General features: G+C 40.7%; 1 protein-coding gene and 1 long non-coding RNA gene across 5 annotated transcripts in view; one reads left to right on the forward strand and one right to left on the reverse strand.

The window, feature by feature from the left end:
• Positions 1-61: 61 nt before the first annotated feature.
• LOC118237953 lies at positions 62-5,261 on the reverse strand. The gene is made up of 3 exons (XR_004771984.1): positions 5,211-5,261; positions 967-1,033; positions 62-324 (listed from the first exon to the last, which is right to left on the reverse strand). It is a non-coding gene; the product is annotated as an uncharacterized LOC118237953 (long non-coding RNA).
• Positions 5,262-7,954: 2,693 nt separating this feature from the next.
• The window catches only part of Ptbp2 (polypyrimidine tract binding protein 2), a 69,621-nt gene continuing 64,185 nt past the window's right edge, over positions 7,955-13,390 (forward strand). For 2 of the 4 annotated variants that reach the window (XM_027395608.2, XM_027395609.2), the window contains exons 1-2: positions 7,957-8,351; positions 9,892-9,922. In XM_027395608.2, the coding sequence (XP_027251409.1) occupies positions 8,344-8,351; positions 9,892-9,922 (39 nt within the window). In that variant the 5' untranslated portion in view covers positions 7,957-8,343. Of the gene's footprint in view, positions 8,352-9,891; positions 9,923-13,390 lie in introns of all 4 variants that reach the window. The other 2 variants (XM_027395607.2, XM_027395610.2) reach the window with 2 other exon arrangements.

The following is a 13,390-nucleotide window of genomic DNA, read 5'->3' on the forward strand; positions in this document are numbered from 1 at the left end:
GCAGTCTGAGGACAGGATTGCCCTTTCAGTCTGAGCATTGGTAGAGGTGAGAACTCTCCAGTGGGTGGCTGCTTTGCTTCTCTGATCTTCAGCTTCAGCCCCAAAATCTGTCTTTAAGTTTTTATTGTTAAGACCAACTAGAATTTGTGCTACACCTGAGCAGGAAACCTCTTGTAGAACAGGCCTTATATCCAGTCAGAAAGTGGTTGGTTACCACCACAACATTCATGTTACTATTGCACCAGGAAGCCCATCTTGTCATGCAAGTCAATACTGTTGCCTGCCGAGTCCAGTGCTGGGTGAAACTATTGATGTCTTCCTCTTCTAGAAGTCAGAATCACACAAAGTAACAGAGGTTACTGCCATTGCTCTTGATTGCTTATGATAACTAGGTGATAAAACCCTGTTGCTGAAGACACCCTTTACTTTGGATGTAGGACAAAGAGAAAGCAAGCTCACACACACACACTTCTGTACTCTTCTCTGCAAAGTTGTTTCACAATCTCAATTTTTAGTATACTATGATGATATTTCATTACATTTTCAGTTATTCTGGAATTACTATTTCTTTAAAATCTGGCATGGGGATGGTGGCTCAGCCAGCAAGAGGCACTTGCCACTAAACCTGATGACCTGAGTTGATCCCCCAGAAGCCACATGGTGAAAGTAGAGAAATTACTCCCACAAGTTGCCCTCTGACTTTCACACACATGCTGTGTCACATGTCCCCATACTTGGACACAGGAAACACAAGATAAATGCATGCATGTTAAGCCTTTTAAAATTCCATATATTTTTTGGCTTCTTCTCCTATGCCAACTATGCCAAACCTCTGTGTAATGGTCTATATATTTAATGCCTGTGTGTTCCATGTTTTTCCTGGAGATTCTTTTGGGTAGCATTTCTTTTCTGGTTCCACAAGAACATAGAGGCTGGTTTATAGCTAGGGCCTGGGGCGTCTCTCACCCACATTCGATGTCCTCTTGGATCACACATGGATGTCAGGTTTCCGGAAGCTTCATTTCCTTCACTCCTGAGTATTAACAGACACACCACAGCAAAAGACTTAAGCGTGTGGAGAAGCTTTTCTGTTACTAGTTTTGTTTTGTTTTACCATTAAGGCATCTAGAAGGTTACTTTTAAAAGAGATTTTAATTGATGTGTATGTGTGTGGGTATGTGCAGGTGAGTGCAGGTGTCCCCAGACACCAGAGGTGTCAGCTTCCCAGAAGCTAGAGTTATGAGCCAGGTGCTCCGAAGGAATGGTATAGGCTGGGCTTTTAACTGCCATGCCATCTCTTCAGTCCTCAAGCAATTACATTCTATCTTCATGTGTCAATGATAGTATGGAAGAGACTCCTTTTTCCCTCAGGATTCAATTTTCCCAGGATTTTGTTAAGTAATCCAAAGGATGTTCGTTCTCATTTTAGTGTAAACTTTTGACATCCTGTTCAAGTGCTTTGCTCGTTCTTCTGTTCAATTGTTGACTTTTTTGTTCACTTTTAGACTGCATGTTTATTGATCTAGTGTGTGTGGTATGTATGTATATACATACATATGCATGTATGTGTGCAGATAGATGCATGACATGGCCACCTGATAATTTGTAGGGGTTGGTTTTCTCTTTCCTCAGTATGGGCCTGCCAGATCATGTGGGCTGTCAGACTTGATGGCAAACACCTTTACCTGCTGTGTTATCTCTCCTTAGCTTTTGACAATTACTTAATTACAACAGCAACTGCTAACCTTCCCCAAGGTCTCGAGTCACATGTAGGGCAATTTGGTAGCATCTTCACAATTTATAAAACACACACACACACACACACACACACACACACACACACACACAACTTTCATTTTTTATTTATGGCAGTTACCTAGGAGATGTATTCAGGTGTGAAAAGTGACTTAGAAACAATGGAATTAATTGCAGAATTACTCACAAATATCAATATAAAGACCATCTAAGGTCTCATTGATACGACTAGTTAAATAAAGTATAATATACTTGGTGGAACACATAGCCATGTAGAAAGAACAAGACATTCCTAAACTCCATAATGTATTTTTATTTCTTAGATTTCAAAGACACATTTTTAATTTACAAAATAATGCCAGTTACATAAGGATTATCACCTTTGAGTAAAGGAATACATATTTTTGTCCTGGTTTTCTTTCCAGTTGCTGTGATAAAACACCTGAGAGAAGCAACTTGAAGGGAGGAAGGGTTTTTGCCTCTCACACTTCCAGGTGACACCCTTAGCCACTGCTCTATTGCTGTGAGGAGGCACCATGACCAACTCATAAAGGGAAGCATTTCACTGTTGGCTTGTCTACAGTTTACAATTTACAGCCCATGACCATCATGACGTGGAACTCAGAAGCAGGCAGGCAGGCATAGCACTGGTAGGCAGGAGCAGTAGCTGAGAGTTTACATCTGATCCACAAACAGAGGGAAGAGACTGAGACTGGGCCACAAATCCCAACTCCCCATGACTCACCTTCTCCCACAAGTCCACAGCTCCTAATCCTTTCCAATAGTTCTACCAGTTGGGGAACAGGTATTTAAATATATGGCCCAGGGGAGGCCATTCTCATTCAGAACACTGCCCAGTTCACCATTGAGGGGGAAGTCAAGGCAATGGGAATTTGAATCAGCTAGTTACATCACAGTAAGAGCAGAGAGGGAATGAAAGCACATATGTTCACTATTCAACTCACTCTCTCTACCTTTATACAGTTTAGGACCCAATCCCAGGTAATGTTTTCACCCACAGCGGGGGCTGCATCTTCCCACTCAATTAATGTGATAGAGTCAGTCTCCCACAGACACACCCATAAGCCAATCTGATATACACACCCCCCCAGGCTCTTCTTAGGTGACTCTAGACTGTGTCAAGTTGACTGCTAAATCAACCATTCAATATCAATACAGGTATCAAAATATATCTGAAAATGTATGTGATAAAGTGCCAAGATGGACGGCTAAGGAATATGGAACTGATTTGGGGGAGCAGGGTCCTAAAATATATGCTCTTTTTTCTTGTAATAGATATATTGGTACATAGTTCACATGCTCCAAAAGTCATGAGCATCAAGCTTCAATGAGTTTGAATATTTTTGGAAAATTGTACAATCCTTACCACATTGTAGTTTGGGATCTATTTACATCTATTTTACATTCCCCACTCGCAGTGTTAAGTAACCTAGTGTCTGCCTTCTGTTTCTAATTGTTTTCCTTTTCCAGGGAGTTTGCATACATTTTCATAGCTTTTGAATTTCCTTTTCTCTACTTTGAATTTATATTACCTACTTAAAAATAAAATTTTATCTAATTGGCCTTATTATTCTTTCTCTTTTGTAAAGTTAAATGATACTCTTCTGTCCTCGAAGCAGACCATGGTGGAGCTAAGAATAAAATCCTCATGTTGTGAACATGGTCCCATTTCCTATTTTTATTGCACTGATCAGACCTCATTTTGGCTTAGCCTATGCTGAAATTTAGATTTTATCATTGTTCACATGAGTGAAAATCTCTGTAAAAGGTCAAAACATTTACCATTCAGATGGGAAAGAACAAATCATTATACTGAAAGAAGATATGGGTATGAAAATAATACTGTCCAGACACTTCACTTTTTATTGCCTTATTCTGTTAGGAGTCCATAAAATGAATGGAATCTTGTCAGAGATTATGAAGTTTAGCCACCCTCTACTGTTGAGATTCATAATCCAGGCCATGGTTAACCCATTACAGATTTAGATTTGGGTCTGGCTTTACAAATTTACCTGTGACGTTTTCCTTGTACCAATCTAATTTCTTTAGTGACATTTTGAACCTTTGTGAAGAATCTCTATACAGATGAACTTATATGGACAAAGGACTGTTGTGAAAATTCCAAAAGTCAAACTTGTGGCCTGTTCCTTCCCCAGAGAATAGAGCGGTGGCAACAAGCTCAACAACCAGAGAGAGAGAGTAGCACCCTTTCTTAAGTATTTACTGCAGCCAGTCACATCATTTGGACTTCACGGCTATCAGGGGTAATGGCATCACTTTCAATCTCATTCTCATGAAAGAATACTTCATCCTTGGGTTATAACAAACATGGCTAACATCACATAGTAAATGGGGCATCTTAAACATGAAGCCAGGCTTTCATGGGTATGTTTTTGTGATATATACAGCATATAGTGCATACAATCTTATGCCACCACCAGGAGCTTACAATTGCATATGGCACCAAACTCTGAATCTGTTATTTCTTTCTGTATATCCATCTTCTTTATACCACTTATGATATTAGCCTCACACTACTAGTACATGAGACACAGCCAGTGATTAACAGTAACTAATAAAAACAGAGTAAATGTAAGGACATACTAATGAAGGTCATGTGAATGTGGTTTTATTTATTTATTTATTTTTGTGTGTGTGTCTTAAAATATCTTGCTGCCACTCAGGAAGCAGAGGCAGACAGATCTCTGTGAGTTGGAGGCCAGCCCGGTCTCCAGAGCGAGTGCCAGGATAGGCTCCAAAGCTACACAGAGAAACCCTGTCTCAAAAAAAAAAAAAACAAAAAAAAAAAACCAAAAAAACAACTTGCTGCATTTTCACCTCCAACGAAGCATTTTACAACTTCTTGGCATATATGAATTGCCAGAATGACTAGTCTTGGATTTTGGGGGCCACTATTGAGTAAAATAAGGAACTCCTGCTTATACAAATCCTGAGCTACTATGACAGTTAAACTGATGAGAGATACCTGTCCAGTGCATAACTAACCAGAAGATAGCATATATAGCCTTGATGCACTAGACAGGGAGCTGACTCAGGTCCTGACTGGGCAGAGAGGCATGGAGAAGATTTCACTATGCCTTATTGAGAATGGTGCATCATTTAAAACTTATAAATTGTTTAGTTCTATAATTTACACCTAATGTTTCCCAGCTATGGTTTACCACTGAACAAATGGCTGAAATGGAAACCTCAGGCAGATGTCCAAGGCAGCCTATTGCTGTGTTTGAAACATTAGTATCATTCCCAACTTGTATTTTACACTTATTCATTAATTCTTTTTCCTTTCCCTCCCTGCAACAATAAATCTTTCTGCCAAGCTGCCCGACCCCTGCTGCACGTGGGTGCTTTCTGCCAAGCTGCCCAAGTTCCGCCCACCGCCACATTAATGTCCCAAGTAACACAGAGAGACTTACAGTAGGTACAAATGCTGCTTGGCCAATGACTAGGAATTTTCATCTGCTAGCTCACTCTTAATTATCAAAATTCTATATATTTTATAAGACTTATCTTATCAGACGACAGAGGAAGCGTCCTGTCTTCCTGGGCTCACATGGTGACTCTCTGCTTTCCTACCTTTCCCAGAATCCTCCTTGACTCCTAGTCCCACCTATCTTGTTTTCCTATTGGCCAACAGTGCTTTATTTATCAACCAATAAGACAAACACATACACAGAAGGACCTCCCCCATCATCTCCTCTTTTCTGTCTAAATAAAAAGGTTAACTTATCTTTTATAATAACTGAAGAAAACTATAACCATAACTATCTGTCTTCAACTCCATCAAAGACCACAGAAGGATAATATATATATAAACTCTAGAACTGACAGAGACATCTCGCTGCCTGGACAGTCAGTCACCCAAAGTTCCTCTGTAACGTTGGGGCATCCATCTTCAGCTCATAGGCCACAGTGTGTCTGGCACACTTCTCCATTTAACATGAACCCTTTAGTACTGTCTTGTTTTGTAAGTTTAGCAGTCATTTTCTTGTGGGTTCTGTATGTCCAGTTTATACAGCAACAAACAGTCCAGGCAAGAGCAGTTTCTTGCCCAAATGGCTAATGTTGCCATGTTGAAAGCAAACAAGTTTTTTCCATGCCCATCCTCCTTTCTGATGTAATTGGTGTGCCAGGACATTTACTCTGTCAAGAAAAACCCTAAACCATTTAAATGCCATATATTCTGTGGGTCCTTGAAAGGTTTGAAGAATACCTATCCATCTCAAATACATCTTTGTATATCTAGAAAACCTAATTAACCTAATTATAATTTTTGACTATTATAGATGGCTATATAATCTGTATTTAATCATGCATATCATTTTAAAAGATCTGCATAAACACAATACCTAAACAAGAGGATATAGATATCACAAAATTGACCTTAAAGTTGTATCAATTAATGAAAATCTGTACCAATGCAAAGTATTCATTCCTATATCATATTCCCTTTTTTTTTCTTTTAAAAAGAGATTGACTGTGATCATTACGATTTATAGCCAACCCCATTTAAATGAAAACAAACATTTATTTACGGTTTCTCCCTACACTACCCCCTATGGTTCTTTGAGACATAGTCCTCTGTGTAACAGACCTAACTGTCCTGGAACTTGATTTGTAGGCCAGGTTGGCCTCAAACTCACTGAGATCCACCTGCCCCTGCCTCCCAGGTGTTGGAATTAAAGGCAGGTGCTACACACAGCCAGGCTACATACACTCTTATTTATTTTAAAATCTAGTACTTGATGTATCTTGACTTTTAGACTATCTCAAATATTTTCCAGAAAGTACTGACTTAAATAAATCAGCATATTGATTATTGTTGTATGTTAGCTCTCTTATAGTTTATTAGGAAGAAAAACAAAGAATGTATTTTAATGAATACTTGACACTTGAAAGAAGAAATTCTGTTTCTTATGACATAGTTTGTCTTCCCCAAGATAAAGCAAGAACCAATTAATCAATATTGATTGAGCCAATTTGAGATATATAGAGAATAAATGTTGTATTCCTCCTTCCCTTTGGGACATACACATTTAATTGTTGAGTGAAACCACGTGAACAAAAACCACAACACATGAAAAACTATTATTAATGGAAATGATAATGGGTCCTTTATGTATCATAAGTTAGTAGTGTAGACAAAAGGGAGGCTTTTAAAATGAATTGACAATCCCTGAGACAAATCAAGAGTGTTTGACCATGTGGTGGCTTTGAAAAGTTCTAATAACAACACTGTGTGTGTGTGTGTGGGGGGGGTATGTGTTGTATTTGCTTTTGAAATGGGTCTCACTAAGTTGTCCAGGCTGGTCTCATCCTTTGGAGCAGATGGGGTCAGGTTCTGATCTATCATTTAGAAAATTATCCTCAACCTACCATTTAGCGAAGTAAAATTCCAGCTGGTAAGGGCAAGGGTTTTCCTGAAGGAGACCTGGCAGATCTGGAGGGGGCACTGAGAACAACTGCAGGAATGCAGTTGAGTGTTGAAAAGTAGGAAGAGTGAACGAAAGAGGGTTCTGGCATTAGTGTCATCCAGTGAGCATTTTCCAAAACCAAAACTTAGTTGAGGCTATGCTCCAAATACATTAAAGGAAAACAGAAAACATGTATTATGCTATTAAACTTAAGATCTTGAGTCCTATGGAAAAAAGAGCGACTTTGTCTAGGCCATTTTTAACATTTTCACCCTCTCTGATGCTAACTCAATTGTCTTCATTCCCATTCTCATCTTTCCATACCTCCAAATATTGGAATGTACAAACACTCTGACACCTCGTTCAGCGTGTGACTCTTCCTATTTAGGGAACTGGGAGATATTTTTTTAATTTATTGATTCTTAACAGATGCACAGTAATTACTACCCGAAATGAGGATCAGGTTTTCTTCCAGTTGGCCGGATTGATTCCATCCAGATTTGGAAATAAACGCCAATCTGATGAGTTCTCCTTGTTGAGAAGTATTGTTTTTACTAAGCAGTGGGTCTTGTTCAGTGGGATAAGACTTTTTAGGGTGGACAGTGTGTAAATACAGTGTAGGACGCAGCTATTAGGTATTTTCCCTAAGGCTAAGTGGGTGGAGGGCCACCAGGCTGAGGCTGGGACTGGCCTGTGTGGGTGGCAGTAACCCAGCTTGGGGTTGGAGGGAAAAGTGGAAACTGCCTGGGAGCAATCAATCTGCAGTCGGGGCCAGCCTGAGGCACACTGGGTGCAGGCTGGAGGCTGTCCCACTCACACCGCCCACAGAAGGGAACCCAGGACACCTAGCCAGCCACTGCAGCAGGCACGTCGCAGAGGGCGGGAGCAGGCGCGCGGGCAGGCGGAGGCAGCCAACGGCGGAGGCGCCCACTCCCCCCGGTCCCTGTGCCCCGCCGCTCGTCTCCAGCCGCCGGGCGCCCGAGCGCTCGGCTCTTTCCGCCGCCGCGCGCTGCCCCGTGCGCTCCGGCACCTTCGGCAATTTCCGTCGGGCCCTGGCCGCCATTTTCTCGCCGCTTGTGTGGCTCGCTGGCTGCGTGGCTCGGTTCTTGGGAGCGAAGCTTTGTCCGGTTCGGCAATGGACGGGTAGGTACCGGAGCCCGTGAGGAGATGGGGGAGGGAGAGGAGTGTGGCCGGGCCGCGGCTGGGGTCGGGGTCGGGTCGGAGAGCGGGGCTCGGGCGGCCCCTCCCAGGCCGCGCCGCCGTTACCCAACCCCCGCCCCATCACACACACCCCTCCCCGGGCTTCCCTCAGCGGCTTCGGCGACTAGCGCGACGCCGCAGCCGCGGCTGGGGAAGGCCCCTAGAATCTCCGGGGGGGAAACCGTGGCGGCGGTGGCGCGGCGGCGCGCGCGGGCGCGAGTGGGGAACGCCACGGAGGCCTGTGTGGGGCAGCGAAGCCCGAGGCCCGCCATCCCCGGCCTCGCCCGAGCCACCGCGGCGGGAGAGCCGAGTGGGAGCCGCGGGGAAAGGGAGGGCGCGTGGCGGCGGGAGGGAGGAGGGCACATGTCACACTCCTTTGTTTTCATCCGAGTCTGGGAGCGGGGGCGGGAGGCCATCGAAATGCCTTCACAACAAAAAATTTCAAGGCTTGGCCCAAAGGGCCCAGAAATGAAACCATACACAAAACAAAACCCCGTGAAGTGTTTGAGGGTAGCATCAATCACATGGGTAGAGGCCCCCAAGCCATGGCAAAGACAAGAATGGGTATTCCACACAGAATTTTTTTTTTTTTAAGCTACTTTCGTTAGTTTCTGGGGGAACAAAAAACTAAAAAACAAACAAAAAAAAATCCCAAGGAACACGGAACAAGAGTCGTGATGCATCTTTGAGAGCCTGGGTGTGAAGATAAGATGCAGAGTGTGATGAGAGCTGTGAGAAAGATGAGGACCAATGTCGCGCCTGTGTTAATTCCACATCTCAAAGGACTCAGTTCAACTCATTGTTAAGAGGGCTCAGTTCTGGATAAAAATATGACACTATTCACAGCTCATATAGGGGGAGGGGGATTAAAAGAGACCTCAGGTAACATGAACATTTATTAAAAGGAGTATCTGTGTTTGAAGAATCTAAGGTAAAATTTGAGTTTATTAAGTTGGTTATATAGAGTTACCTAATGTTTTTAAGAGATAATAAAAAGTAACACACTGTAGGAATCATGCCACAAATTACCTTAATGGTTTATCATTTTCCACATGAAATGTAGATTCACACATGTTCAGAATTCCCTCCAGACAGTTGATAGCAAAACTTGAGCAGAGATCCGTGTTTTCCAAATCCCAGATTCTATCTAGTTTACCAAAGAACTTGAGTTATATTGCTAACGTCAGTATACAAGCACTGTAGGAATGGCACAATGTTCTGGATTTTCATATTGTTGCTAAAGGTTCTTAAAAATTACCATAAACTGACTGAAACATCCCATGTTTCCAGTTGTTTCTAAAAAAAAAAAAAAAAATTATCCAGGTAGATAATAGCTTTAAAAAGTATCACTGAACATCTCTGTATTTGTTCTCTAACTGTATTGCTAGTGTCTGGAGAATTAATGAAAGATCTTGAAAGTTTTAAAGTTAAACAGTGGTCATTAGAAGAATAAGAGGTTGACACTTCTTTTTTTCCTTTTCAGAATTGTCACTGAGGTTGCTGTTGGTGTGAAGGTAGGAGATTGTGTTTCAAAGTAAAGTGGAAACTAAAAATGTTGAGTCTACTATCATTATAAAGAGTTGAAATTTACAATTAGCCTTGACAACAAAACCCAGTTATAAAATATTTCCTTTAATTTGTAAAGTCAGAGTCTCTAAACACCCGTACAGTTGGACTATAGGGTTGGCTAATAAGCTTTTTTTTTTTTTTTTTTTTTAACTCATTAAGTGGTGTTAACTTTGTTAAAGATAGTTTGGCTCTGATTAAAGTGAAATGTGTGTATTAGGAATGAATCACATTGGAAATTAATTAGTTGCCCTGACACCAAAGAACAAAGTTGTTAAGTACTTTTACTTGGAGTCTATAAAGAGCTGTCTTGTCTGGTAGGTTTTTACTCACTTCTTGGGTAGGAAAACTGCTCAACCTTTACATTTGACTCTATACTTACCATCTGCTGCTTCCTGGAAGACACAGATCTTGTATTGGTGTATTATAGATTTTTGTTTGCAAGTCCATCTGCCCTGTAGGGCATTCCTTGTCTTTTTGCGCATGCCCAAGTCTTGAATAAGTAGATTTCTCCTGCCCTTCAACCAAAATTATAAGCACAAATATAAAGCCCCTCAAATATAGAATTGTTAGTATTCCTGGTTTAGTGAGGTTTCTGCTTGATAATTAACTAGATGTTTGTACTTTAACATTTAGGCTATTTCTTAAGTTCATATTGTATAGAACATTTAGTTTTATTGACAGTCATTTTCCAAGTTGAGATAGTTAAGAGTTTTGCAGTGCAGTCAGGAATAGCTTGAGTACAAAATGTGTTGATGTAGTTATTATCCAAATAGATGTCTTCTGTGAATTTTGTTAAAGAATAAAGAATATAAGGTACTTTGTAAGGATGACTTGATAAATATGTGGTCTCCTATTAGTGAGTTTACATGCAAAACGTCATGAACAGTCAGGAAAAAAGGGAGGACAGTTAGACTAGACTGCCTGGATACGATATGTTGTTTTTACCAGTTTTCAGTATTATATGTAGTTCAAGGAGAAACTATTAGAAAACTGTATAAAAATACTGCTCATTTTAAAAAGTAGTTTGATATAAACTTTGCAAAGTTAAAATTAATTTTATATCATTTTATAGAACATTGGTTAAATACATTTGTTGGTGTCAGAATTATGTACAAGCATTTAAACTTTCTTAAAAGTAAAAAATAATTTTAAGGAAAGTAATATATGTGCATGTTTAAAATGTAGCATGAATGTCTCCTTGATCTACCGTTCAGTTTCTTAGTCGTAGATTGATAAATTGTTTTTAAATTTTTTTCATGTTTTGAAAAATTATTGACTTGCATAATATATATTGTACACTCGTCTTTCTTGTATAGATATGTTGTATTATGGCCCTTTTAAAGTTTATTTTAAAGTATGCAATGTTTTGTATATACACACTTGTAAAGCCACCACCACACCACAATCAAGGTAGAAACTTCTATTACTCTGAGAAATGCCATCCTGCCTCTTTGTAGTGCCCCCCCCCTTTTCCTCCAGAAGCCAGTGATCTGCTGCAATTTTAGAATTTTAAATGAATGGAATCAGAGGGAGGTCCTCTAGCCTCTTAACACTCAATAGAAACTTTTAAGTTATTTACACGTGTGTATTGGTTAGTATCATTACTTGCTTAGTATCATTACACTATCTGGTAATTAAAAACTTTTAGTGGGCATTTGTATTTGGGGATATTATAAGGTTTCTCTGAACATTACTGCGCATTTTTTGTGTAGACATATGCTTTTATTTCTCTTGGGGCCCATTGTTAAGAATGGCTGAATCATATGTTTGTCATATGCTTAACTAATTGAGAAACTGCAGTCTCTTTTCCACAGTGGATGTACCATCTTGCCATCCACAGGGTATGAAAATTTCAGTTCCTCCGGAGACTTCTCCGTGCTTTTTAGTGTTTAGTGGGTGTGAAGTGATAATTTAATTGTGGTTTTAATTTGTACTTCTGTGTGGTATCTATTATGAGCAGTTTTCAGTGTGCCTTTTACCAGCTGTTGTTGATTTCCTCCTTTCTCCTCCTCTCTTTGGTTTTATGAGTCAAGGTTTCACTGTGTAAACCAGGTTGGCCTCCCAACTAGACTAGAGATCTGCCTCACTCTGCTTCTTTGCCTCCTGAGTGCTGGGATTAAAGGCTTGCACCACCTTGACTGGTGTATTATAGTCAGGGTTCTAGTCTGGAGGAATAGAACTGATAGAGTAAACCAATTTCTCTGTGTGTCTGTCTTGTGTGTGTGTGTGTGTGTGTGTGTGTGTGTGTGTGTGTGTACACACTCATGGAATTTATTGGAGTAGTTCATAGGTTGTTGTCTTAGTTATGGTTTCTATTGCCATGAAGAGACTCCATGGCCATTGGCAACTCTTACAAAGGAAAGCATTTAATTGGGGCTGGCTTACAGGTTCAGAGATTTAGCTCATTATCCTCATGGTGGGACAGGGTGGTTTGCAGGCAGTCATGATGCTGGTGAAGGAGCTAATAGTGCGACATTTGGATTGTTGGGCAGCAGGAAGAGACACAGACTGGGCCTGGCTTGAGTATTTGAAACCTCAAAGCCTGCCCCTAGAGACACACTTCCTCCAACAAGGCCTCACCACTTAATCCTTTCAAATAATGTCACTCATTATGAGCCTATGTGTGTGGGGGGGTATTTTCATTCCAACTACCACAGCTGTGTTTCAACTAGTCTAACCAGTGGCAGTCTCCCAGTGGCAAGTCCAAGAAACCAATGGTGGTTCAGTTCACTAGGCTGGGTGTCTCAGCTGGTCTTGTGTGTATGTATGAATCCTGATGGAGTAGGCTCTGATACCAGTGAAGGAATGCCTCAGCAGGATCTGTGAAGTTGCCATTGAGAAAGAGGGCAAGCAGACAAAAAGCAAAAGCTTCCTTCCTCCATGTCCTTCATAAGGCTGGCACCAGAAAGTGTGGCCCAGATAGATTCAAGATAGGGATTTATGATGGGGCTTCCCACCTCCAATGAGCTAACCAAGAAAAATCCCTTAACAGGGATACCCTTGGGTTTTCATTAATATCAGGTGTTGTTAACAGCTAAGAATAGCCATCACACCTGGCTTGTTTATTAAGTATCTGTTGAAGTCTTTTGTACAAGTTTTACCTTTGGATTTTGACAGGCTTCATTCCTTTATTAATAGCCTGCACATTTTTTTCCCCATCACTTTGCATTCTTTACACATTACCTTTGAGGAATAACAGCTATACTGGTGAATTCTATTTTAGTTCACCAACTTTTTCATTTATGGATGATGTGGTTTGTCCTATCTAAGCCTTTTCTAACCTAAAATGACTCCTTTGTTTTCTAAGAGTTTTCATTTTAGTTTAATATTTAGGTCTTTTCTACATTTGGGGTGAAATTTTTTTCCACTGCCTTTCCATTTTGTTAGATTAAAGACCAACAAAACTCTAGAAG

Source organism: Cricetulus griseus (genome assembly GCF_003668045.3).
Source record: "Cricetulus griseus strain 17A/GY chromosome 1 unlocalized genomic scaffold, alternate assembly CriGri-PICRH-1.0 chr1_0, whole genome shotgun sequence".
NCBI lineage: Eukaryota > Metazoa > Chordata > Mammalia > Rodentia > Cricetidae > Cricetulus > Cricetulus griseus.